This window comes from Limanda limanda, chromosome 12, assembly GCF_963576545.1.
Source record: "Limanda limanda chromosome 12, fLimLim1.1, whole genome shotgun sequence".
Classification (NCBI taxonomy): domain Eukaryota; kingdom Metazoa; phylum Chordata; class Actinopteri; order Pleuronectiformes; family Pleuronectidae; genus Limanda; species Limanda limanda.
Genome location: NC_083647.1, coordinates 5206127 through 5233613, shown reverse-complemented (window position 1 = coordinate 5233613; position 27487 = coordinate 5206127). Strand labels below are relative to the sequence as shown.

The 27487-nt window shown below is 41.0% G+C and overlaps 1 protein-coding gene across 1 annotated transcript; it reads left to right on the top strand.

Moving 5' to 3' along the window:
- The first annotated feature begins 303 nt into the window (after window positions 1-303).
- lrfn5a (leucine rich repeat and fibronectin type III domain containing 5a) lies at window positions 304-27162 on the top strand. Its single transcript, XM_061083072.1, has 8 exons — window positions 304-503; window positions 4059-4187; window positions 4281-4461; window positions 6034-6189; window positions 6542-6801; window positions 8110-8577; window positions 25002-25275; window positions 26212-27162. The coding sequence occupies exons 1-8, from the start codon at window positions 307-309 to the stop codon at window positions 27160-27162; spliced, it is 2616 nt and encodes an 871-aa protein (XP_060939055.1). The 5' UTR covers window positions 304-306.
- Window positions 27163-27487: the final 325 nt, after the last annotated feature.

Below are 27487 nucleotides of genomic sequence, written 5' to 3'. Positions count from 1 at the left end.
CTGGAGTTTATCACATAGACAGGACACGGAAGATGACATGTTTAACTAGGTCCACAGATTGTTAACATGTTAGCCCGCCCCCAATGTCTGCTGCAAAGCACTGGTCAGCTGGTTATTAAATGTGTTTTGTGTTTTGCACCAAACTTGGCACTGAGCTGAGTACCCGAACCGACACATAGACAGACATTTGTGGAATTAGTAGGTAGACGGAAAAACCTATCGGAAGACAAAATCCAGTGTTGTTAATTTGTGCTTTTCTCTCTCTGTCTCATGTTACAGGTGTTGTGTCCAGGTGGGGTGGTAACCATGGAGAGGCTGTTGCTGTGTGTGATGCTGGCGGTTGCCATGGCGGTGCGGGCACAGGTCTGCCCAAAGCGCTGCGTGTGTCAGATCCTGTCGCCCAACCTGGCAACCCTGTGTGCCAAGAAAGGCCTCCTGTTTGTACCACCCAACGTTGATAGGCACACAGTGGAACTCCGGCTGGCTGACAACTTTGTCACCAGGTAACAGCAACAAAAGGGACACATTCAAAACCACATAATTTTAACGTTTTACACCCTCCAGGTTCTGCTTCTGTTAACACAGGAATACGATTCCTGATACTGAGGCTATCCACTTAATGCCTTTTAGTTTTATAACATCAGTTTTGCTATGTCAACGCCTGCCGTTCACACTGTTGAAAGAAACTCCCAGCCACTAAAAGAGGGACTCCAGAAACAAGTGCTGGACCCATTTTCTCTCAATATCACATTTTTATCTGGATGAACAATAAATGGAGACTTTTGAAAAACAATTATGCAGATTTCTAACACCTGCTAATGCTATACCGCCCTTAACAAATGATGTCCAGTGCTAATCGCAGTGCAATGTACAAAGTACAATGGTTACTTCTGCTGGGAGAGCAAGTTACAATTCAAATCTATTGATACTCTCTACAAAGTCTACTGCTGCCACCAGAACTGCTTCTTTTGTTAACGCTATTAACCCTGGCAGGACAATTATTAACAGCTAAAAAAAATACTGACTCTGACTAATATTGATATTCAAGATATTTTTATATTTTAATATGACTGAATGCATGTTTGTTTCAATGGCTATGATTAATGTTGGTGCAGCACTGTATACTGTGCCTTAAACAAACTAGTGTGTAGGATTTAGTGGCAACTTGTGCAAATGGCAACCAACTGAATACGCCCCCCCCTCACAGCTAACTTTCTAAGGCTTGAGGTCCGTTCTGGGCTACTGTAGAAATATGGAGGACCTGCTCTTCAATACTTAATATTATTAGCTCAATCTACAGGAATCCAAACAAAATGATTCTGAATTCAGATGATTGTACACAAATGAAAGCAACACTAATAATATTATCTTTATTTTATGCTAATAGAGCCTCATAAATCCTACTCATTGGACATATATTCCTGAAAGTTTTCAGAAGGGATGTATGTGAGGACCCAAATGTTTAAGTCAATTACTTGCTGTTGTTAACAGTTGCAAGCAATTGACGGCAACAATATCTGGAAAAAGAGTGAGCCAATGTTAGAATACACAGGAAACAATTCAATTCAAACTACAGCAGAAGCAATTGGTGTGTGTTGATGAAGTTTCTACAACGCGAAGGACAAAAAAACTCGAAAAAATAAGAAGAATTCTATTGAACAAGACGAACCATACAGGTAGAAGGAGAAGATGAAAATGTGAAATTGGAAAGACAACGGTGGGGCTGACTTTTTCATTTAGTTGTGAACCTCTGACCCTGAGTTCATCTGTGTAAAAAGTCTGAAAGGTCTGAAAATGGCTTAAAAGTGCTACGTTTATCCTGCTCAGATTTTCCTGGTGCTGTACATCCTCGAAATTGGTCCCTCTTTTTTCTGTCTTCTTAAAATGTTTACACTAAATTCTGACATCTGTGGGAATAAATCTCTAAATCTTAAACAGAATAAATAGTTGGTTAAATGAAAGTCGTCAGAAAGTCTCTGCTATGTCATTGAACCTTTTCCAAGTAAAAGATGAAGAACATGTTTTGACGTGTGCACAGTTTTTCTTTAATGTGATAATAAATACTTCACTGACATTCAATCATTAACAACCAGTACTACTTAGTGGATACTAGAAGAAAAAAGTACTAGTGTTAGTTCTGGAAAGTTCAGTCCAAACATGAGAGAATCCTCAGCTTCAGCGTCTGAAATTCGAAGTTATGGGGGGACAAGTTTCTGCGCTACAGACAAATAAATCTTAGAGTATTTGGACAGTGCAACATCACGCTGGGTCCTTATCCCCTGGCACCGGAGAGAAATGAAACTCATTTGAGGGTTTAGAAAGAAAAGAAGCACATTCTTCAAGGCTGCAGAGTATGTTAAGCCTGATTCGTCATTGGAGCGGCTCAAGGCTGTGTCCTGATGGCGTTGCAGTTTCGGGAATGTAGTCTTCAGAGAGAAAGACATTCACGCTCACACATATTGAATGAGCTGAACAGTTAAAAAAGGAATAGCAAATGTGACTTCTGTTTTAGAATGAATTTCTATTTTGAATGTTGAAAGACTTTCTCCCCTGAAGATCTCTTTCAAGTTGGCTGTGTAAGTGAATACTATTAACGTGAGTGACAAACATGAAGCAGGAACCTCAAAAGGAATAGTTGTGTGAATTTTTTCACCCATAATTTGACTCTGGCATCTTCAGCGATTCCGGGGAATGACTTTTGATATATGAGCTAAAGACAGAAAACAAATACACCCGTCCCTCCACTGTTCCTCCAGAAGCTCCACCGCCCAAGTTCATGCACGGGTATTATCAGGGTGCACCACCGATCTTAAACTGTTTGACTAAGCACTCACAGTCATTAGCAAACAGGACAACACGATAATGGCCGAATGTGAGCCAAAGAGAATGGATGTTAGCCGACTTTCATGCGGAAACTGAGCAACCATCCCTTTTCATCCCTTTCAACTCCCAGTGGTCCATTCCCTGTTCAAACGGTTCGCTGTTGTTCACGCGGGTTCATTAAAGAGAGGAAGTTCTATGTCAGCGTTTGAGATCACGTGTCGGACAAACATGACAGCTGTTGGGGCTGCACAGGGGAGTTGCCTTGGACTGTTAGTATTCTCCGTGTACATGCTGCCACTGGTTGATATCATCCGAAGGCTTAACGTCTGTTTCCATAGTTACACAGATGGTACACAACTGCCCATTGCTTCTGAGCCAAATGTATTTCGACCAAAATATATGGATGTGCAATAATTTTCTTAAGATTAATGAGGGTAAAATTCAAATAGACAAATGCTGGGAAAATAGTTTTTTGGTCAGCTAACTCTATGGATTTACACAGAATTGACAAGACTATGTGTTATCTTAGACTCTGATCTGAGTTTCAAGACCAACATTAACAAGGTGATCAAAACCACATTTCTCCACCTCAGAAACATAGCAAAGGTTCGGCCATTTATAAATCAGACAGATGCTGAAAAGCTGAGTCATGATTTCAGTTTTAGCTGACTGGATTACTGTAGTGCACTCTTCACAGGCCTCCCAAAGAAAACAATAGAGAGACTCCAGCTCATTGAGAACTCGGATGCTCGGCTGTTAACCAGAACCAAGAGGAGAGAACACATAAGTATTAGTTGACTTTAAGGTTCTCCTGCTCACATACAAGGCTCTGAATGGGCGAGGACTGAGTTACATAGCTGACTCTCTTGTTAACTATATTCCCTCCAGAAAACTGAGATCATCTGCAGCAAGTCTATGAAAGATGCAGCTTTTTTAAACTATGCTCCAAAGTTATGGAACAGACTGCAGCTATATATGAGAAGCTAGTTCGTAAACTCCTTCAAAAGAAAACTTAAAATATGTTTTTATACTTCAGCCTTTAAGTAGATCTTAAACTTGTCCGAAGTTATGCGCCCTTTATAATGTTTTATCACTTTCTTACTTTTCTGTTTTTATGCATTATGTTAATGATGTTTCTGTAAACCTAGATAGTCATAGTACTGGAGGGATATCACCATTGATAAACAGTGTGTCTGTCCTTTTGCTGATTTAACTGTTCTCATCTATGTCCATAGTGTGAAGAGGAAAGACTTTGCAAACATGACACGACTGGTCGACCTCACATTATCCAGAAACACCATCTCCTTCATCACACCTCATGCCTTTGCTGATCTGGAAAACCTCAGAGCCCTACACCTCAACAGGTTTGACCTAGCACGGGCTAATTCTACTTTATCTCCATAGCTACAGAGACCTGCGGGTTCGAAAAAAGTTTTCATTTCTTCGACATCTTTCAGTAACCGCCTGACGAGGATCGGCAACGACACGTTCAGCGGGATGTCGAAGCTGCACCACCTGATTCTGAACAACAACCAGCTGGTGCTGATCCACCAGGGAGCGTTCAACGACCTGCTGGCGCTGGAAGAACTGGACCTGAGCTACAATAATCTGGACTCTATTCCTTGGGAAGCCATCCAGGTCAGGATCTCTTTAATCTGCAGCATCCTTTTCAATCCTGTTTATATCTGGAGGGCTTTATAATGAGTCAATCCCAAGCACAATAAAAAAAGGCCATAAAACCTTTTTGGCCATTTCTTTGAAATAAAATCGAAAAAAGTTTTTATGGGCTTTGGACAGAACAGAGGCCATTAATAGACAATTCAATAAGAGTGCATGCACTTTGATATTGATTGTTTCACTTGAGATTCTTTCATTCCTATGTTTTTTCATGGCCGACAGTAAAAATGTTATTAGCGTTCCTTGTCGGTCAACAGACAATTTTTATGTGATCTAAATGTCACAGCCTCTGTTGTTCATCATCCTGAAGTATTCTGCAATCTGAAAAAGAATAGGGAGCTGCTCTAACACTGAAAGTGTCCACCCACAGCCAGACATGTTAATAATAATGTAACTTAGTAAAGCTTTACATTTATACCTCCATTGTAGATCAAGGAACGTTGTTTTTCAAACAAATATCATGTGTAAAGCACCAAATCATTACATACATTTTCTCAAGGTCGATATCTTATAATATTAAAGAGAAAAACAGTTCCCACAATAAGCAAGAACTTACTAACCTGAGCACAGTCTGAAAACCATTTCCTCAAACCTGAGGGTTTCACTCAAACTTTTGTTTCTCAGCCTGTGAAGCAGAAACATGAAATAAAAACCATTAACCTTTCTATTGTGAATAATGCCTCGGAAACTGGATATGACTGAAACACATTTGTCACCATTTTCAGGTAATTTGTTATGTTCTTATAGATTTTTTATGTTTCGAGCGAGTTTATATGTGGTTTTTATTTCCTGCTTCTGCCACAGAGGCTGAGAAATAAAAACAAGTTCAGTTACATCACTCTTTACTTTTGGTTTGATGTGACAGTGGCTCTCACTTGCCTACTATTTTTCTTCTTCTTCTCAGTTCACTTTGCGGTCCCTACTGAAACCTCTCTAGCTTTATTCGCTTAATATCATTAGTATAGTATGAGCTGCACTTATTGGAAGTCCTTTTGGATAAAAGCATCAGTTAAATGATAACGTGATGTAGATTAAAATGTGGAACACATCATGTTCAGATCTTGTGCTATGGATTGCCAGAGGTTTGGGGCTTCAACTGCAACAATTTTGTTAGCCCCCGAAATTAAATTTATTAATTTGTGATGCTGTAAAACGTGAGCGTTGTTCAGCAGTTGCAACTTATACATTCGGTTCCCTGTTCACCAAATATATGAGCATGTTAAATGAAAGCTCTCTTTTTGCATGTGGGAGTGGAGAGAGAAAGTTACGTAACTGTTCTATTCAAGCACTGTCAGACTGATTGTTATAAGTATAATAATAAGTGAAACTTAGAGCCTGTTTTCTGTGATGGGCTGATGACACTTGAAGGATAGGCGATATAGATAATGGATGGATGACTCTGAGTGGCATTTTGTTATCTGCAGACGGAACAGAAATCACAAACTAAGGGAGAGAAAATACACAAAATGAAAAATGAGAAAATATCCCCATGTGCGAAGGTAATCAAAATCTTACTCTTTCTCTTTTCAACAGAGAATGACGAGCCTCCACACGCTGAGTTTAGACCACAACATGCTGGACTATATTCCTGAGGGAACCTTCTCGCTGCTACAGAAACTCAACCGGCTGGACGTAACCTCAAACAAACTGCAGAAGCTTCCACCGGACCCTCTTTTCCAACGAGCACAGGTAGCTACTCTACACAAACTATTCAAAAGCAGCACAGCTTTGAAATAATGATAAAAAAACAACAAACTGCAGAGAGCAAAAATGCAACTCGGTAAAAAGAGCAACCCCATGTGTTGCATATAGATGAATGGCAGTCAGTGGGGAAATTATAGGAGGGACAACTCTCTCATAATGTTGATAATTAAAAAAAATTCTTATTTAGTTTCTGGTCCTGGTGATGTAGTCACCCATCCATCATTAGGGTTAAGGTTCCACAGCAAAGGTGGACATTTGAAATAACTTACAGGAAAAATGTACTTTTTCTGTGACAACTAAAGTTTTTAAAAATGCAATTATTGTTCTATACGACCAGGTCCTGGCCACGTCTGGGTTCATGACGCCCACTTCCTTCGCACTGTCATTCGGTGGGAACCCTCTCCACTGCAACTGTGAGCTGCTGTGGCTGAGGAGGTTGAACAGGGAGGACGACCTGGAGACGTGCGCCTCACCGCAGCAGCTCGCCGGTCGATACTTCTGGTCCGTCCCCGAGGAGGAGTTCCTGTGTGAGCCCCCCCTCATCACCAGATTCTCCCATGAGATGAGGGTGCTCGAAGGGCAGCGAGTCGCACTAAGGTATCAGTATTAATACTTTATTTATAAATGAATTTCTCTTTTAATTGATGTTGTTGTCCATTGTGTTTTAAGCTGCTGAAAAATATATGAAAAGTCATCTGTTCAATGAACCACAAAACAAGGGCATTACATTCAAATTAAATGTAGCACAAGAGGACAAAACAGGACTGAGAGATGAAGACAGCTCCATTTGCATATATATTAGTTGCATGCTTCCACTCATGACACATGTTATGCTTTCAAATATGGAGATGTGATGAAAATGAGAATAAGAGGGCAAAGAAAATCAATGGGAGGACATTACTTTGTCTCTTATTGTGTCGTCTTCATAGGTAGAGAACATCAGAGTCAACGTATCTCATATTTGTAATCTTCAACATTAAAATGCAGAGAACTGCAAAAAACAAGGACAGCTTGATAATGATTTCTTAATGCAGATTATTTCATTTTTTTAAAATGATTATTTTCTTATTTTAGCCTTTCCTTACTGGGTAAAAGGTTATACCTCTGAAATATATGGACAGGCTCTGTTGCTCGTGTGCAGAGCCCTAGTACAATGTGACCCTGCAGCAACCGGGAAAACTACATTTCCTACATTTTCCTCAGCGTGTAATCTGTTTTACTTAATTAGACCTCACTGTTGTTACAGGAAACGACCTCGACATTTCTGCCGAATAGACTTATAATTGAATGGCTTAAAAATGATAAATGACTGCAGCCATGTGAATTCAGTCAGACACCTACAGAAGATCGTTGTAAAAATTAACCTTCAATATTTAACCAAAATGACAATAGTTCCTTTTTGCACAATTAACTAAATGGACTGCGTTAATATTTATGACTGAGCCTCATGTGTCCTTGATGTTTTTACTGCATAATAATCAAATTAGGCATTCAGCCAATCTTAATGATTTGTCAAACTCATTTGACAGTCAGTCACTCACTCAAATAAATTCCTTTAACATTATCTGTAATTGCTTATAGTTTTGGGGTTTTAGGACAGCTGGTCTGGATATAAAAGAGTTTGTTTTTATTTAGCTATTTGCCAAGATCTACATACAACTGTACCTATAACTCATGACTGATTAATAAAACAAATACTTTGTTTATTTTGACAGCTTGGCTGCAGTGCATTATAACACAGAATATGTGCTGTGTCGACACAGTTCAGATTTTCTTTGCACTTTAGGTCTGAGAGGGAAAGAGTGTGAGGGATTCAAGAAACCACCATCAAGCATTTACCCTACAGTTGACCCCATTCTGTCATGTTTCTAATAAGTTCCACTCCACTGGTTTTCATCCTTAAAGGTGTAAGGCAAGAGGTGATCCAGAGCCGGCCATCCACTGGATCTCTCCAGAGGGCAAGCTGGTGTCCAACTCCTCCAGAACGTTGGTGTACTCCAACGGGACCTTGGACATCGTCATCAGTACTGTGAAAGACACCGGCTCCTTCACCTGCATCTCCTCTAACCCCGCCGGTGAAGCCCACCAAACGGTCGACCTGGTCATAATCAAACTCCCTCATATTTCCAACAACACCAACAACATCCAGGAACCTGACCCAGGATCTTCAGACATTTCCACGTCGAGCCGGGGCGGGGCCAACGGGAGCAACGTGACAGGCGACGTGAAGGGCGGGGTGGACAAGAGGGTGGTGACGGCCGAGGCCACGTCGTCGACAGCGCTGATTAAGTTCAACTTCCAGAGGAATATTCCGGGCATCAGGATGTTCCAGATACAGTACAATGGAAGCCAGGACGACTCGCTGGTGTACAGGTAAGACTGACAGAACCCCCGCGTCATGGTAAGACTGTTTGCACTGTGTGGAGGTAGACGATTACCCAAGTCTGAGCTCTGCAGATTAGATTACAGTAGATTAAATGCATCTTTAATGATCCTGATGGAAAATCTGATCACAGGTATTAGAAACTTAACACAGGCTAACAGCAGTGATAGGAGGGATCAACCAGCAGGCCTCAAGTTCACAACCAGGGCACCACATGACGGCTGTGGCTGAGGGGTAGAGCGGTCGTCCTCCAACCTGAAGGTCGGCAGTTCGATCCCCTGTCTGACCCATCTGCATGCCGAAGTGTCCTTGGGCAAGATGCTGAACCCCGAATGGCCCCCCATAGAATAACAAAGTGCTGCGAATAGATGCACTGTATGAATGTGTGTGTGAATGGGTGAATGCAAGACTGTACTGTGAAGCGCTTTGAGTGGTCATCAAGACTAGAAAAGCACTATATAAATACAAAACCATTTACCATTTACATGAGTGCTACACAGGGACTACAAGGGTACTATAGAACTCTACGAGGACGCTACAATCCTCCGATCCTACAAATTAAATACATACAAAAAGGACAGCATGCACCAAGCCTTTACAATTGGAAATAACTGTGGCAACATACTATAAAGAAAAGGGTTGTAAAAATATATTAAGTGTTACATAATGGAGCAAACAGGACCCAAATTGCAGACCACAGACCAGATAGAAAAGAGGTTTACAGTCTTTAGTAGGCAGGTTGGCAGGTAAGAGGGCAAACAGAAATCCATATCTCCAGAAGAACAAAGTGGAGACGGGAGGAATGACCGGGGAGCAGAACAGAAGCACTTAACTAGATGGGGTAAACAGAACAGAATTCCTAACAAACTAGAAGGGCCCACGGAGAGCAAACACCTCTGCTCCGCTGATGCCCTATCTTGCAATATTAAAGAGAGTTAAAATAAAATCTTACACCTAGCTATTTTATTGAATCTGCCCGAAACATTAATGGGTTCTCTCTTGGCCCGTCCCGCACCCTTCCACCAAGTTTCCATAGAATCTGTCCAGAAGTTTTGGTGAAATCCTGCTAACACTTAGATGGAGGAATACAGACAGTAAATCAATTCAAAGATAAAATCTCAGAGTGCATCCATTATCCAATCTAGGGCCAATCCCAGCCTCCATTGGTTGAGAGGTGGGTTACACCCTGAACAGGTTGTCTCTGTATGACGGCCCTGAGATACACTGCCTAACAACTGTTCACGCCTACGGGTAATAGGATTGTCCTCTAACCAGAAGGTGGGCGGTTCGTCCCCATTCAGCATGCCGAAAGGTGTCCTTAGGCAAGATCCTGAAATGAAGTCTATAAATTCAAAAAGAAGTGTGACACCACGAGATAAATCAAAAGAGCAGATTCTAACACAAAGAGCTATGAAATAATGAAGTGTGAATTATTCATTAGCGTACCCTTATAAACACTTTCTTCTTGTCAAAACCCCGGTGAAGCTGAAGACTGTGCATTGTCTTATCTGAGCATAGGTGCAGACTTTATGTCAAAGTCTCCGACACATCAGTTCAAAGTCGAACAACATGAGGATGAAACAGGGAGGAGAAAAACAAAGACTTGCAGAGAGACGTGCGAAAGTTGTTGATGGAAGAGAAGACGTGGTCTCACCCCCGCCTGCTGACTCACCGGGAGAGGGCGTTGACAGGGAGGGCGCCGCTCGTCTTTCTTGACTTTTGCCATTTGCTCAAGATAACAGAGATAAGATGGATCTCGCTGGGGATGATTGTTATTTGCGCTAAATATTTGCTCCGGCGAAATGGGGGGAGTTAACAAACACAAAGAGCCCTCGTAGGGATATCTGCCTGTATTATCTGCCTTTCATAGCGCCGCTAATCCCCCAAGCATACTGCATCGGTACCCATCATCATCATCATCATCATCATCGAGAGCTGGCTGAGCATAGGGACTGACCGTCTGGGTCACAACGATGACTATTCCCAATGGTTGTTATAGAATTCATCTCCGAGGGCTGGTTCCTTTTTTATTTATTTAACTGCAAGCTATGAATTATAATCTTTAATCTCTTGCAGTCTTTATCTCCGTGCCTATAATTAACACACAGAGATCACCCACATAAGAATCTGATGGTATTATCCGCCTTCCATATTATTCCATAATCTCTGTTCATAATTCATCAGCACTTAACCCTGTTCAGAGGAGGCATCACCGAAGACGGCGCCGATAGGTTTGTAGCCGACATTCTTCTCATCAAGATAACATCGTAGATCACATCCATCCATCTCTTTCTTTTGCTCCCTCGTTCATTCACAAAGCACACTGAAGCCTTTGTGTGTTTGAAGGATTTTCACTCTACAAAAGGCCACGTTTGTACTTTTAGCCCCAGACTTTAAAACACTTGTGCAAAGTATTTAGTAGAAAGCATAGACAAAAAAAACAGCTTCCTGAGGAGGGGACATACGGAGGAGATGTGATTAGAAACGCTTTCACCACCCACCCCACATCAATCAGCCTCTTTCTCTCTTTCTTCCTGTTGTTTCACCCTCCCTCTCTTCCTCCAGCTCTACCATCCTCCTCTTTCTTCAAGTGGGGAAGTCGTTTGTGTGTCTCCGTGTTGTTTTGCAGCTTTCTTGTCTTTAGATACCCAAATTGATTTCCATTCAACACCTCTGCTGGCACACAACAGCCGCCCATTGATTGTGCTCTTTTCTTTTCATTACCCAAACACAGGGAAGACAAAGAAGAGGGGCAGGGAGGGAGAAAGGAGAATAGAAAATAGGGATGAAGGGAGAAGAGGAGTGTAAAACGAAAGGGAATGACGGAGGTGTCAAAGCGAGAGTGGGAGGAAAAGCGGATGACAGAATGGAAGACTGATCTTGTTGTCACAGACACAACTTTTACTTTTCAGCTTCAGTGAGATATAACTGATTTGCGGCACATCGACATTGTGCACTTAACTCTGCACCTGCTCGACATAATGTTGTTGGGCGGAGGAGGAGGTTCTGTACGTTTCCTTCAAACTCTCTGTTTAAACAGATGAAAACCTGATGGATAGTTTAATGCTCGCAGAGACACATCCTTCCTGTTCTGGATGTACTTGCAGCACTTCTGGAATGTTGTAGCGCCTGATTGTGTATTGATCCCTCGCAGGGAAACCCCACCCACGGCTGCTTCCACAGGGAGGTCAGGGTCAGCTGCAGAAAAGCACTTGCGGAGCTGACAGGGATTCAGTGTCCTTCTCGAGGACACTGGAGACAGACAGGAACACAGTTCCGCTGTGTTAATGTCACTCCTCCAGCCTCCAGTATTATATTTCTTTTCCAGAGGGAGGCCTGTCGGTCACAGGAGTAAAAACCCCGCAGAGCAGCAGGCTCACTCAAGCTCAGGTTCTTCAGAATTGAAACAAGTTCTTAAAGTAATGATGAGCATTTCCTTATAATTACTATTAAAAACACTGACGCATCAATCATCTTTATATCTAAATTGCATTTTGACAAAGTGCCATTTTCAAAGAGCCAGTTTTAATTATATCATGCATAATTTATAGAATCTTATCAAGCTGCAGTGAGTGAATGATGTACTCTGCTCCTAGTTATTGTGAGTTGGTGAAACAATGAATATGAAACCTTCAAAATTGCAAATAATTGTGTAAATGATAACAGGTGCATACATGGTAGAGGCAGTAGAATTTAAATTACTTGAATTACGGAGAGCAGAGTGACCGCAAGCGCAAAGTGATATTGAATGTCAGGGAATGGGAAGTGTTAGTGGAAGAGGCAAACAAACATATTGTTGAGCTACAGCAAAGAAATATTATTATAAATGAAAAGAAACTCGATATGGGAGAGTATCTGCGAGAAAGTAAATGCTGTGGGTAAAACCAAAACCGATGAAATCAAGAGAAGAAAGCAGGACATAAGAAGAAGAACGAAAGAAAAACTGCTCATATTAAAACAGCGGCAAATTAATTAGGTGGGGGGCTTGTGGAAGGGATGCGTCTGACCAATATTTATAGGAGGTGAGAGCTTTGTCCTCTGTGGCACCAGCGCTCAGACTGGACACTCTGAGGGCCATTAGTGCCATGGCAAGAGATGGATTATTTTTCTGCTGTCAATCCAAACGTGTTTATACGAGCAGAAAAAGAACATTCTCTCCGTCCTCAGCATCTACTCCTCCGGGCAAACGCACTAAATGGCCAGCGCCTGTTATTCTTCACGCAGTCCTCAGTGCGCACCGTTTTCTTGCAGGTGAAATCAAGTTTGCAAATGTTTTTTACATGTGCAAATCAATAGTAGATCAGGCCATATACCTTTCGGAAATCCTTAACATGTTTTCTAACCACACCAGAAGAAAGTATTGAGATTTCATATTAAGAAGAGACAAGGCACAGGTTTCAGATCTGTTTTAAAATCTGGTACGGATTACTTTATAATCTAGGACACTTGTATTATGCTTTAAAAAAGCCTAGATCACTTTGCATTTTGCATGTCAAGCTCAACATTACCATTTTTTTAAGGATTATGAAAACATGTTTATTATTCAAAGACATGTCGTTATTTCATATTACTGTTATATCTTTTCATAAAGACCCCTTTCTTAACCCTTTGATACACAACAGCGTTCAAAGGGGACCAGACAGCAAATTAATTTCGTCATTCAGTATTTCCTCAATTAATTTGTTTTTGATCATCACAAATCCTTATTTAATTTTTTTCCTTTCTTACTTTTTGCATAAAAATCCTTTTTGAGAACTTCCCTTCTAATGCACAACAAGGGTCAGAATTGGCCCATATTCATTTCCTGGGTAATTTCTTGCATGGGTGAGTGTTTCTTTGCTATATTTTTGAAATAAATCTACTTTATTATTATTTCATATTTCAGATATTCATTTAATATCTTGTTTTTGATTACCAGAGATCAGTATAAAACCTGCACTGTATCTTTCTTTCATGTGGATCCATTGAGGTTTTTAATAAAATGAATTTACCTGTAGCATGCCAATTCTCTGCTACGTCTACTCATTAACTCCAATATATTTTGTATTTTTCCTGTAAAGTGAAACCTTTTTTAATTAACCTTCCTAAATGGAAGCTGTAAGGAACTAAATTGAGTCGTCCTCGCAGCCCTTTTCTGAGCCTCGGCTGTTAACTCCCGATTTCATGGTCAGGTCAAGGTAAGGCTGATGTCACTGACATAATGTGCCGAGCTTTTCCACACGTCCTCCCACAGCAATCTTTGGCATTTACATCTTGCTGGGTTTATTGAACAATTCACAGCCGTAGTCGATGATGATAGTGAAACTCACGGCGAGCACTAATGTCGACGTCCATAAAACCGCTACAGAGTGTAATAGTGCTCTATTTCACATGAAGAGAAGATAATTAAGGGTTCCGTTGATTGCGAGCCATTGTTGGAACATAGAAAATATGAATTCCCCAATTATGAGATGAAAAGATCTATTGTTTTGCTGCAGAAAATAATGATGGTTAAAAAGGTTATTAAAAATATGTGAGCCTTGAACAGGGAAAGTAGGTTAGAGGGATGGAAACAGCTTTTTAATAAAAATGTACCTGATTTGACATGATAATAGCATGTTTTATTGTTTTTTTATTAATAGGACGTCTTTAATAAGGTGCCAGCATTTGGGTTGGATTGTTTCTTCTATTGTGGAGCAGCATCCTCATGCTGGCTTGCAGGTCTGTGAGGTGTGAGAGGCAGAGGAAAGCAACCTGTTTTTTATTTTAGAAAAGTTTAACAGATAATTAAGGATGTTGCAAAATGTATTCATTTTTGTTATTTTCTATTCCTTCAGAAATGAATGCTCATCTTCATCCCTGCAAAACTCTACATGACCCACTCCTCTTAATCATTCGCTATGATTGCACGAACACCGAAAATCTTTCTTGAATAAGTCATTAATCCGATTATGATGTTTGAATGAGCTGCTAATAGAATCTTCTTTTCATGTTAGTGTTTACACTTTACTGATCCTACTCTGATCATTACGTCCACTAGGTCATACATAAGATGTTCCCGCCGGAATTTTTAAAGCCCAAGCTGAATAGTTTAACGAACAATGCGAAAGTATACGCTTTTTAGTGTTTTTTTTTTAATTTTGTAAAAACTCCAACTCCTCATTATTTTCTCATCTTGAGCCCATTTTCCATTAGTCAATAAAACTACTAACATCTTGCTTTTGTCTGAAATGAGAATGGATTCAATCGGCATTCACTCCTTGGTCATATAAACTCTAGAGTAGACACAGGTTAGTTACTTCTTCACTGAAGACGTAACGAAGAAATCATTGCCACTGATTTCGACCAGGGGATTGATCCAAAAGATAACAGAAAACTCCTTTAATGGCAACAGGAAACGAGACAATTGCCTTTCTTAGTGGGTTCATGTTCACTTAGGAAACTGTTGGTAACTGTTCTGAAATGATGACCTTATTCTGGTTAAGAAAAATGCTGTTTGTATGACAGTGTCGTATTCAGACTATTGTCTTAATCAGGTTATTATCTGAATATTGCTGTAAACATCTCTATGGTGAGTGAGCTGCTAGACAAAGATTGTGAAAGTTGACATTGTCACTAAAAGACAAATCAATCATGCTAAATCAATAGAATATTGAAAAACACTGTTTTTCATGCTTTAAGAATATTCACATAGAATAAAGTTCCTCCACAACAGGCCTGCAGACATCACGGCTACAAAATACTGTGTGCAGAATCTCAGACTCTTTCTCAGGACACAAACTCTCCTCTGACATTTACTAAGTTACATGAAAACTTGCACGCAAAACCCCATCCGCCCTCCATCCTCCAGCCCTCGTCTGCTCCGTCTGTTGTTGTGTTTTATTCCTTTTACCGCCGTGTTCTTTCAGCAGTTGTTTTCCACTCCAGCACACCCATCGAGCTACAGGCGATGGTGGCCATTTGCCAAAAAAACTACACATCAAGCAAATTGTGTGGCAAGTTTATTTTTTATGAGGCTACACATGGTGGGGGTTGGGGATGAATCCAGTCTTAAAACCAAAGCCACCCTCACACACACACACACACACCATACACACACGCCAAATGGTCCCTGCAGGTAAAACACCTAGCTCAGCTGTGCTTAAGGCGTGAAAGAACCTCTGCCTTTATCATGCTGCAATGTTCCAATTCAGATTTTATAGCACCATAAACATATCGCGGGCCTAATGTAAGAGTGTTATGGTTATAAGTAGTCTATGGGGTTTTAAACGTAGCTAAGTCTTACAGCGGGAGGAGAGAGAGGAAGTAAAAAGGCAGCAACGGAAGCTAGAAGAGAAAAGAAGGACAGACCGAGATAAACAGAACATGAAGAAAACAAATGGGAAAGAAGGGAAGAATGTATCGCAGAAAGGTTGCAAGATAGACAGAAATTAAGGATATCCTAAGATTAATAGGAAGATTGGGGAGCAGAGAGATCGGAGGTAAAATGGAAAATGAGATTGAAAGGACGGCAAGAAAAGAAAGGGAGTATTAAGTTAGATGAGTGAATAAATGATGGTAGGGCGTGAGAACGCACAGGAGGAGCCAACCACAGCATTAAGAATAGATGTAGATGAGTCAACTAAACTGGAGGAATGGAGCTGAGGTGGGCAGATGGAGCTCTACACCCGGCTACAGATAGTGCTGAGAAGTCTTCTCCACATCTGGGACAGCTCCTCGCCGCTCGGCACTTTGACGTCTACTTGGTGGGGCGCGTGTTTGCACTGAGCTCAGCATTAACGAGATCTCGCAATGCTGAGCTGAGTGTCGAGCATCCTCGCTTTTTTTACCAGAACCCCTGCTAGTCCCCTTCATTCCTTAATAAACCTCAGACTTACCCTCCCAGCTCCTAATTAAAACTCTTTTTATGATTAATTGCATGTTTGCTTTACCACAATGGCCAGCATACTACCCAAATCCTTCTCAGCAAATAGCTGGAGATGTAGACACTGACTGGGTTTTAGATAAATGAAAGCAGGTCTGTCTTCATAATATTCACTTGACATTGTAAATAACTTCAAATTAAATCCAACATTACATTGAGGGAGTCTAATGTGACCTGATAAGGGCCAAACAAACAGCGCTGATGTCTCTGTGCTCTGTTTTCATAATTAAGAGAGTTCTCACAGGGAATATTTCAACATAAAAGAGCTTCTCTTTTTTCCCCTTCTCAGCTATTTCAGTGTGCGGGGATGATTATGAGCAAAGCAAATCTAAGGGTGGGGGATAATTAAAGTTTTAAAATAATTATGCAAAACTTTGGCATTTCAGTGAGGTGGCAATTTGTGTTACCCGGAAACTATAATATCATGACTGTAAACTGTTTATTGATGGGAAAATTCCCCTGATCAGTGTTTCCCAACGAATGCATTCTATGGTGGTAGCGGGGGTTCTCTCTCTCATTTTCACATGAGAGAGAGAACTTTATTCCATGCTCCTTGGGGATATGTACACAACTGCAGCTGAAACTATGAGGTCGGACTGTCTGCGTGGACGGTAAAAACTTTTATGGATAATAGCAAGAACGCTGCAAATAGCGCTGCCCACAGCTACACAATGCAGCACTGACCAAAACACCAAGTTTTGGTACCTCTTATGTTATCATTCCAAGTGTAAAGACATTAATTCATTATTAAACCAGCAGGAATATGGCAGGCCGTCGCAGTCTAGATAAATAATGGGAAACACTGATCTTCTAGGTCAGAGGTCTTCAACAGGGGGTCCGCGGAGTTACTTCAGGTGGTCGCAAAATTTTTGGTTGATTAGCCAATTTTTTATATTTTTTAAATTTAAATTTTTGTTTCGAAAAATTTAAATGTATTCAAATACACATTAACACTAATCCAACATATTGTAGCAACAAATAAATGGAGGCAGAAGACGTCATCTTTCATTCAGCGACACACAAAAATAACAACATTAATATATGAACCTGTGTATTATTTGAATAGCTTAGAATTAAATGCACAATAACAGGGAAGCTATGTGTATACATAGCCCTATGCCAAGTTTAATATAAAACACAATTTTTTACAATATATATAGTAGGGGGTCCCTGCTCCATCTCTCCATCAGTTTGGGGTCCTTGGACTGAAAAACGTTGAAGACCCCTGTTCTAGGTAAATTATTACCACCAGTGGGAGCTGTTTTTTTTCTTTATTAGTGCCAAACTTTCAACCCGAGTCTAACTTTGTGTGAACTTTAAACAAGGAGCACACTACCCCTGTTCCGCTTCGGACTACAAGCTTTATGGATGCTTGTTAGCTCCGGCATCAGGGGCATTATGCATGGAAACACAGAGAGAAGAAGCTAGCTGTGTGCAAGTGCAATGTTTTCTGTCTGCCTCAGAGACTCAGACCTATTAGCTTGGCATTGTGCCATCTGCTGTGTAAGCCACATTAGCTTTAAGGTCAGCAGTAATGGAGCAGAAGTTGAGCCACCATTAATCCTCTTCACTTTGTGCTCAGAAAACCAGTTATTCCTTCACTGGTTTGATTGCATTGGTGTGCTTTACAGAGGGCTGTGCTGTCATCTGCAAGGGTTTGCTTGATCGCTGATGAAATGAACATGGAAAATGAAATGAAAATGTAATGTTGCTCTTTAGCGTATGCATTATGTAAAAGCTAGAGGAAACAGGTGGGCACGTGGGGATAACAGATGTTAAGTGCAGTGTAAAGAAAGTTAGTTTTTTTTTGTTTTAAACTCAATATGGCTTTTTTGTGCTATTTTGATGCAGTATCTGACAAAGTTTTCCCTGATGCAGGCTATTTGATTTAGATTTGCATTTGTATGGGACCCTTTTGCCAAAAGCACTGAATACCATTTTCTGAAATAATTGGACAACCTACTTATAGATATCTGTGACCCACATTCTGGTCCCTTCACTGTTGAGCAAAACTGCAGAGGAGTGTTTTTCCATTCAAACACCTCTAACAAGAGTGGGTAGAAATAATGTACTACTTATATTACTGAATTTACTTTTCTCCTTTAGTTTCACAGATACATTTAAGGGACGCAAACTGCCTTATGATCAGGGTTGTGCTGTGTATTTTCTGGCTTTTCTGGCGCCCTCATCGAATCAGATGATCCTCATCAGGTTGAGTTTGCGTTGTTGTTGTGGATTAAAAGCAAAAGATATTTCACCTTGAGGTCATTTTTTTGAATGGAGCTTTGTTTCACATTATATGATCTTCAACAGCAGATAGAATTAGGAAAAATAGAAATTTCATTTTATTTTGGTTAGAATACACAAGATTTGAATAAAACATACGTGTCAGGTATGAAATGACACATTTTGTGATATTGAAAGTGTTTTTTGGTTTCTCTTTGGGGAATAGTTTTTAATTTTGAAAAATATGCACATTTGCTCTGTTGTGATTTAGATTAGAAGATCAATACCACTCTTCTGTCTCTATGGATAATATTATGCCTCAGTCAGCCGGTGAGCTTAGCTTTGCAAAATGGCAATACCAAGTGACACTTAGCATGCCTCTATGCAAAGGAGGAAAAATTCACATAGCAGCACTTCCAAAACCCAATCGTTAATGCTAAATTTGTATCCTGGGAAGTTGCTCGACTCAACCAAGAAATCATCCAGCATAGAGCCCACTGTAAAACCATGTTGTCTTTACACGTCTGTGTCTAATCACCTTTAGAGATGCTGCGAGGAGAGTTTTGCTTCAGCTAGAGAGACCCATGTTAAGCTGAGATATCTGCTGGATGTAGCTATGGAGTGTGTGCACTTTCAACACTTTCTATTGGGAAATGTCTGTCGTGCTTAGGCCTACACCTGAGGTCTCTCAAGATTTTGGAAAATACAATTGTATTGGGCACCATAAAAGTTCACTTAACATTCATTATTTATTGGACCAAAAACTTTATATTCTCGGTTGTGTCATATAATTCTCTAATACCCTCTTTGCTGTGTTTTTATACAGAATTTAGTTTCACTTGGCTCTAAGAATACTTTTCAGTGCAATAAGGGGAAATTGCACTACTTTATATCTTTCTATGCAGACTGAAAAGTCGTATTACTTTACTATTATTTTAAATATATAATTATTGTAACCTTAATATTTATTATTATTCTAATATCTATGATTATTATGTAAGGGTAACCAAACGTTCAAAAGCAGACAACTTCCACTCCACTTATGAAATATTTAAAAAAAATTAAAATTCCCCTGCATTTGTCGCCTAGAGCAGCGAAATCCATTTAAATTGAAAGTTGTTCAACCAGTGCTACACATGGTCAGACTGGGCTCTGCTATGTGGGAGCCATTGACTGAAGACTACAGCTGAGTTGTTAGTAGCTCTGGCCCCTTATCGCAGCGCTCCAGGTCGACCTGGAAGCTCTGGTCTTGTGTGTTGAATCATTGCCATGATTGCCTTTTTTTCCTTCCTGGAAAAATGCACATTTGTGGCCTGTAGCCTTTGTCCAATATTTAATCAAGTGCAATGGCCCGAATAGAACAATCTGGTATCATAGTTCACTGTTCTGTGCATGCAGGCGATCATTTGTCTTGAGACAAAAAGCTGAGAGCGACTAATGGAGATCACACTGGCCTCCTGGCTTTGTCCGGGCTGGAGTGAGGGGAGCAGATTAACACACGCACAATCACACGTGCACACAACACATCCGTGCACATGCACACACAATACGAGGTTGGGCTTTAGCAGCTTGTAGTGCTGTATCAGTGATGACTGTGGGCAGGAGGCCAGACACAGTGACAGCCACTGGGAAGAGGAGGCTGACATGGGAGGAGACGATTACTGTAATGGAACTCGCACTCACACATACACACACACAAACGCTCACACACTCAGTATGTACTGCAGACACATGTAGACATAAGCACACAAATGCAAACTCATAGAGGACCATGCACACAGACAATGAAACCCAGAGACACACACACACGGGCGCCCTGGGCTGAGGGTTTGGCAGAGTGGAGTAGATAGATTAGTGTAATAGTCTCAGCCAAGGAAATCATCTGCCCACTGTGGGGCTTCAAATACTGGCAGCAAGATCCAGCTCAGACACAAAGAATTTTGCCACAATGAATGAGTCAGTTTGGATGAGTTCACATTGCTAACGGCTCACACAGTCAAGAAGCAATCATATTCAAGACCCAAAAAATAAGAAAAACGCAGATTTGCATGAAAATGTAGTTTGTGTAGTCAGCGTGGAGCGGAACAGAGTCCAAATATGCCACACATTGTCAGTATGATGATTGTTCCATGTGTCTATGAATTATAAATTATGACAGCTTGGCCTTACACATTGACAATGAAAGCTAACCATGCAATAAGAGTTTCATTGGCGGGAGCAGCAGCAGCTACTAACTTGGGCTTCGCTTAGAGACATTCCAAGTGGGTCCAGGAGGAGGCAGCGAGTTGAAAGTTTCTTGGAATCTATTCTTGTGGAATCATGGTTAAGATTTAAACATACAAACACACATAATTAATCACTATAATCACTATACTATCTGTATTATCACTTTCACTATAATGGAGCTAGGATATTCTGAGGAACAGAATAGAAAGTATGTTCTTACACTGATGTAAGGAGAGGAAGCTGCAGCAGCAAGTGATAATGTATCACTGTGAAGGGGTTGGAATGTACTAGTTGTTATCTATGGGTAAGTGTTTTGTACGTCCTCAAAAATAAACGCAACGTGTTTGCAAGATGCAGTACAGACATATTGGAGGAGGCAGACGGGGGTGGTCAACAGGGTCAATGGGCACGTTGTCAGAGGCTGACAGCTACTATCATGGTGGAGAGTTTTGTACACAAAAGTAAAATGGTTATCTTGTCAAGTGTCGTCACCTTTGTTGGTGTTTACTGCATGAAAATGAAGAAGTGTCAGAAAGATCAGTCAACCGCTTGGTGGAATATTGCTGGCCTTACATGCCTAATGTTAGCTTCAGAGGCTAACGTATTCAGCTTTTTCCTCCTGGATAATACAGTAAAGTCTCTGTACTGTATATATGGCGGTCAAGCTATTTTCTGAACATTTACATAAACTCTCTCGTCCTCTTGAGTGAGAGTCACCCACAGGATGGATGTAGAGAAAAACTCCCGCCAAACAGATTTAAGTTGGGTGGGGGGGGACAAGCAGTCAGACACTTAGATCAGTCTCCTCTGACAGCCTGAAAAAATGTAAATGTAAATTTTGAGGAATTGCTTCAAAACCTTAATTTGACATTGTTCCAACAAAAGAAAATTGAAAAATTTTATTCAGTTTTCAAATTTTTTTTAATTTAATTTTGAACTTTAACCTGGTAAGTGTTACAGGGAGTTCTGATATATTTCCTTCTGAAAATCCTCTAATAATATTGTAGAATTTGGCAATTTTCTACTGAATAGAATTGCTCCATTTTGGATTGAGATCATTCTCTCACTTTTTAAGATAAATACAACATTTATAACACCCACTGGTAGTCATTTCATATTAGGATCCATTTCAAATTTAAAAAATCTCATTTTGTCTTTCGTTTATAAAGTTATTTTGATGGACTGACCCCTGGTGATGCACAGCATTCCCCCTGCTACATTTATCTTGCAGTTCATTTTTAAAACAGTTTAGTGCTTGGTAATTTTTTTCATTCATTCACTCAGTAATTGGCTTTACACGATGAAAGTGAAGCATTATGCAGATTATGTTGGTATTTTTTACCCAACACCACGGAGACCAGCTACCATTATGGGAGCAGAGCCCTGAATGTTTCTGTCATATGGTCTCATATGTCATATTTCAGTGGAGCAACAGCCTGAAGATAACTCACCCTCTGACCATTTATCCAGCCGAGGATCTGGTTTTGAATCTGAGATCGTTGATTGATCAGATGATGTCAGTGAGATAGGAGCTGTCGGGCTGTGCAGCCACAAGAGGCTTTCTGGGTAATGGAGAGATTTGATTGTCACAGGTCTGACTGCAGCGCTTTAAGCTGCCCTATGAGCTATTTGCTAAGGCTTGGAACTGTAAAACCAGAGGTCTTCGGAATTTTGACATTTCGATAACAACCGCTTTTTTTTTTGATAATAACAAATCATCAAATCTCTTTTGTTTTTTATATTTACAGCTCTTCATTCAGAATATTCATATTGTCAACCTAAATAGATTGTTAGGTTTTTATTTATTGTATGTTTCAGCAGGGATTTACTTCATGTCCCTTCCAATTTGTGTTATTCTCTGTTGAAGGATGACATTTTAAAGTTCATAGTTATCAAGTGGGTTAATATTAGATTGATATTTACCATTATTGTTTCCTATTGAGAATACAGGTAATTTAACCTTTTTAGCATGATTATGGTATCTCCTGTGTGTTTGTGCGTAAATGCCTTATCTGCCTGTTTTTGCATATAGTGGTTAAGGTCGTGCTCCCAAAATGTCTAAATCATAAGAGAATCAAGAGGTAGAGTTGTTTAACTTCAAGAAATGTCCCCACTAACCAATGAATATTCATGCTCTTATATAAATGCACATCTCAGACACATGCAGTATTAATGCATCAGTGAACAATGGTCTCTGTTGGAGAACCTAATGGAGAGCAGGAGTTATAAAACAAACATAAAGATATTAATGCTTTACCAGTTGATGTGACACACAACCACATACACAATCCAGGACAAAAATGAGGCCAAAGGCCACGGCAATAATGTGGAAATGAATCTCTGTCTGTGTATGTATGTGTAACTGCTTGTATGTGAGCTTGTAATTACTGGGGACATTCGCCCCTATCATTAACCTGCACACTCCGATGTCACTGTGCGTGCGTGCGTGTGTGTATAAATGTGTGTGTGTGTTTGTGTGTGTGTGTGTGTGTGTTTAGCCAAGGTTTACCACCATACTGATGAAAGCATAAAGAGCAGCATAGGGGTGAACTCTCATGGTCACCCAGTGTTCGCGTGGCCCTTTTAGTATTCATGATGTCATATAGATGCTCACACAGATACACTCTTGCAGCCTTGTGCCACGGAGGACACACTAATGACCTACAGCTAAATTCATCCCCTCGCTCTTAATACAAACCATTAAACCTCAACATGTCTCAACTCAAACCCCAAACCTGAGGCTTAACCTAGGCACAAATAGCCCTCTGCTCCTCGAGAGGCCGCTCACTGTGAACCCTCCAACCCTCTGTGGTTATAATGAGGAATTCCATTAGCATTTTAAAGAGGAAATCCGGGAAAGCTGACAAGCAGTTTTGGGGAAGCTGAAGGACAAATGTGCAAATCCTTTAATCAATGTGACAAATGTCCAGCGAAGAATAACTTACATTAGCTCCGAGTGACAAAGAAACTTTGTGTTCGGCCGAATTAATTTAAGGATTTCCCCTTTGTGTGTTTTGCTGTGGATTCTGACACCAAAAGATGATGTTATAAAGCAGATTGTTACTCGGTTGGAACACAGTTTGCACGCTGGGCAGGAAGGGGCCAGCGCAGTGATAAATCATGTAATTGGACTCGTGTCCTGCTGATGACTTTTGGGGTTTCAGTTTCTGAGGGCTCAGCAGCCATCAATACACAGTAGAGCTGAGTGCGTTGAATCGTTTACAATTTAATTCTTACCTCATTGTTAAGTATTGTTTTTTTGTTCTGTTTTTTCTACATTCCTCTCTTTAAAAAAAAAAATATATATTTTGTTGTCCTTTTTCCTCAGGGAAAATTAGTAACTTAGGTTGTGCAGAAGGAACAGGAAACACATCATGTACAACATATCTGCTATGACAACATATCATCTTTTATCCTGTCGGTGCCCCAAATGACAATAATCAGGCAAGACAGGGTTGAAGAGATCTGTTTAAAGTGGATATAATAAAATAATAAATATTACCTTCAACTCCACAGAGCATTTCACTATCTGTTAGCTCATTGTTTTGGTAATAAGGCTTCAAGCTTTAACATTTTGGTTCAGTCTCTGTCCTCCTAACTGTTGTTTCCAGTCTCAAACCCACTGTGGGCTAACTGTTCAGCAACAACAGCAGACAAACACAATTAGCATCTAGCAACAAGGAGTAGGTGGAGCCTAAAGCAGAGCTCAAAGACCGTGAACATTGATGTTTAAATAGTCTAAAGTTTGCTACACCACATTGTTATCTACAGTATATAACATCAACTGAAAAGGTTGTACTATGTCGTGTTGAGTTTTTTATGCTGGTGATTGTTACCGTAACTTTAACATTTGTACCAAGGGAAACTTAAAATAATGAGCAAGAAGTTGTTTGAGGACTTTAAGGGATATCACATGGGCTGTAAGACAGATTTTAGTTTTTTGGAAATTTCTAGAATTATAATATTTGACGTCATGCCATATAAATAAATATTTCCAACATTATGAGTCTGGACAATAATCCTAACTGTGTCTCCCTTCCCCATTTTTGCATTCCACAGAATGATCCCCCCATCGAGCAAGAACTTCCTGGTCAACAACCTGGCAGCAGGGACCCAGTACGACCTCTGCGTGCTGGCCATCTACGATGACATCATCACCTCCCTGACGGCCACACGAGTGGTCGGCTGTGTGCAGTTCAGCACTGAGACGGAGTACATGAGGTGTCATTTCATGCAGTCGCAGTTCCTCGGCGGGACCATGATCATCATCATCGGAGGGATAATAGTGGCCTCGGTGCTCGTTTTCATCATCATCCTGATGATACGGTACAAGGTGGGTCTCTCTCCGTCGCTCATAATCCTCTCTGGCCACAAATGAGAGAGAACGAGAGGAGGGAGCTTTTCATTATAACACAGCAGCCAACTAATTCCATTGATTCTCTATGGTTCTCATGAAAGTTTTCCTTTGCCCCTGTTTGTTTACTTTTCATGGTGAAAAATGGCAACGGGGCAACTACAATCAGACACTTCTAAATGCTGTCAATGATTGATTTACGAAACAAACAATTACATCACAGAACAGAAGCTACTTCCAACCAATAGTCTGTCATAATAATGATGCAACACATTAATCCAGCTCCCTGGCTGCACATTTTGCTCTGCAGGATTTCCAGAGATTTAGAAGAAGTTAATTTTGTTTTTTTATTTAAGTAGATTTTCCATTTGCAACTCATGTAATTTTGTAGTGATGCATATTGAAATAGCTGAGTCATGATGTAAAACTAATTTTTTTTCATACTTTTTACCATTTTACCAAGACACAAGTGAAGGGGTTGATCCATAGGGTTTTATTAGGGCTGTTACTAATTATTTGTCTTCAAGGAGACTGATAACCAATATGTGGGACCAACATACACTTGCGGTACAAATACAAATCTTGATGTTAAAATAAAAAATAAGATAGTCCATTATAACTGCCACATTAATGTCTATCGACACCAGGGTGTCAAGTAGCTTCTATTTATGTGTCCAACCTACTTATACCAGTCAATGCACCACACGCTACGTCCTACAAAATGATCATGTGGTTTATTCAACAACTGTTTGCTGACATTTAAACCTATGTGAGAAAGAATTTGATGAATTATTGCACTTCATCAGTTTTAGCTAGGCCTATCATCTTAACCACTCTGAAATGTTTGCATATTCAGCATTTTTATCAGTCTGGAAAGGATGATAACCTCCCTTTTCCCTTCTGTTTTTTCCCCAGGTGTGTAACCCTGGCGAGGGTGGAAAAGGTGTTTCTATGTCTATGACCAACGTCCACTCACAGACCAACGGGCAGCAGTCGCAGGGATGCACTGTGACTCCCAGCGCCTCTAAACACGGCTCAATCGGATTAGACGACCTCTCCGGAGGCACAAAGAAACGGAGCGGAGCAGCAGGAGAAGGAGTCGGAGGCAAAGATACAGTGACTCAGTTGTCTGACTCCTCCCTGCCTGACTGCTCCACGGCCACGTCAGTTCTCAGCCAGCCTTGGGCGGCCAGAAGCCCGACTGCAGGAGTTGAGGAACAGGAGAAAGCAGGTGAAGATCGAGCTCAGGCCAGCGCCTCGACGCCAACCGGTACCACTGGTTCTCTGCCCAAGCAAAAGCGGAAGCCCGCTCCGAGTAAGCCGGCCTCGGCTTGCTTGAATACCTCGGCTGTCCCTGAGAATCTTGCCTCCCCTCGACCTGCCTCCTCCTCCTCCTCCTCCACTGCTTGCTCTGTGTTCCTCCCTCCCTCCATCGGTCTGGAGAACCTCAACACCAACCGCAACAACTCCACCTCTCTCAACCAAACCCCACCTCCCTTTGTCCCTTTCCCTTTCTCCAGCCCTCTCGCCACGCCGAGCCCCGTCCCTTCAATAAGATTCAGAGAGACACCCATTCTGCGTCGGGCTCCGCGCGCCTCCTCCACCACCACCGCCAAGTACCAGACTCTCCCTGTAGAGGAAGGAGGGAGGAGCAGGGCGAGGAGGAGGAATTCTCTCAGTGAAGGAGGCTCAAAGACTCACTCTTACCCTAACTCCCATCAGGGAGGAGGAGCGCCCAAGTTGGGTCGCATAGTGCGTAACAAAAGGAGCCAATCAATGAGCGGGATGCTGCTCCTTACTGATGGGGATGGAGACTCGGACAGAGGGCGGTGTGATTCAGACTGGATCTTAGAAAGCACAGTTTGAACGGGAACAAGATGGAACATGAAATAAACTTTGGTTTACCCATTATTGTTTTGTATGCGTGTGTCTGACACTCTGTGTGTGTGTGGGCGTGTCTGTGTGTGTGTTCGTTTGGATTTGTTAATAGACGTGTGAGTGAAGTTAAGGTGTGTGTGTGTCAGACACGTTTTTGCCGTTTAGAGTGTGTGTTTTTGGTGTGTGTTCATGTTAGTTTTACGGCTGGATGAGTGTCTTCTGCGTCCAAACTGTTGGACATTTTTCAACCTGTTTTTTTAATTATAATTTTTCATACTCTTCACGACTGTTTGTATGCATCTTACAGTTGTTG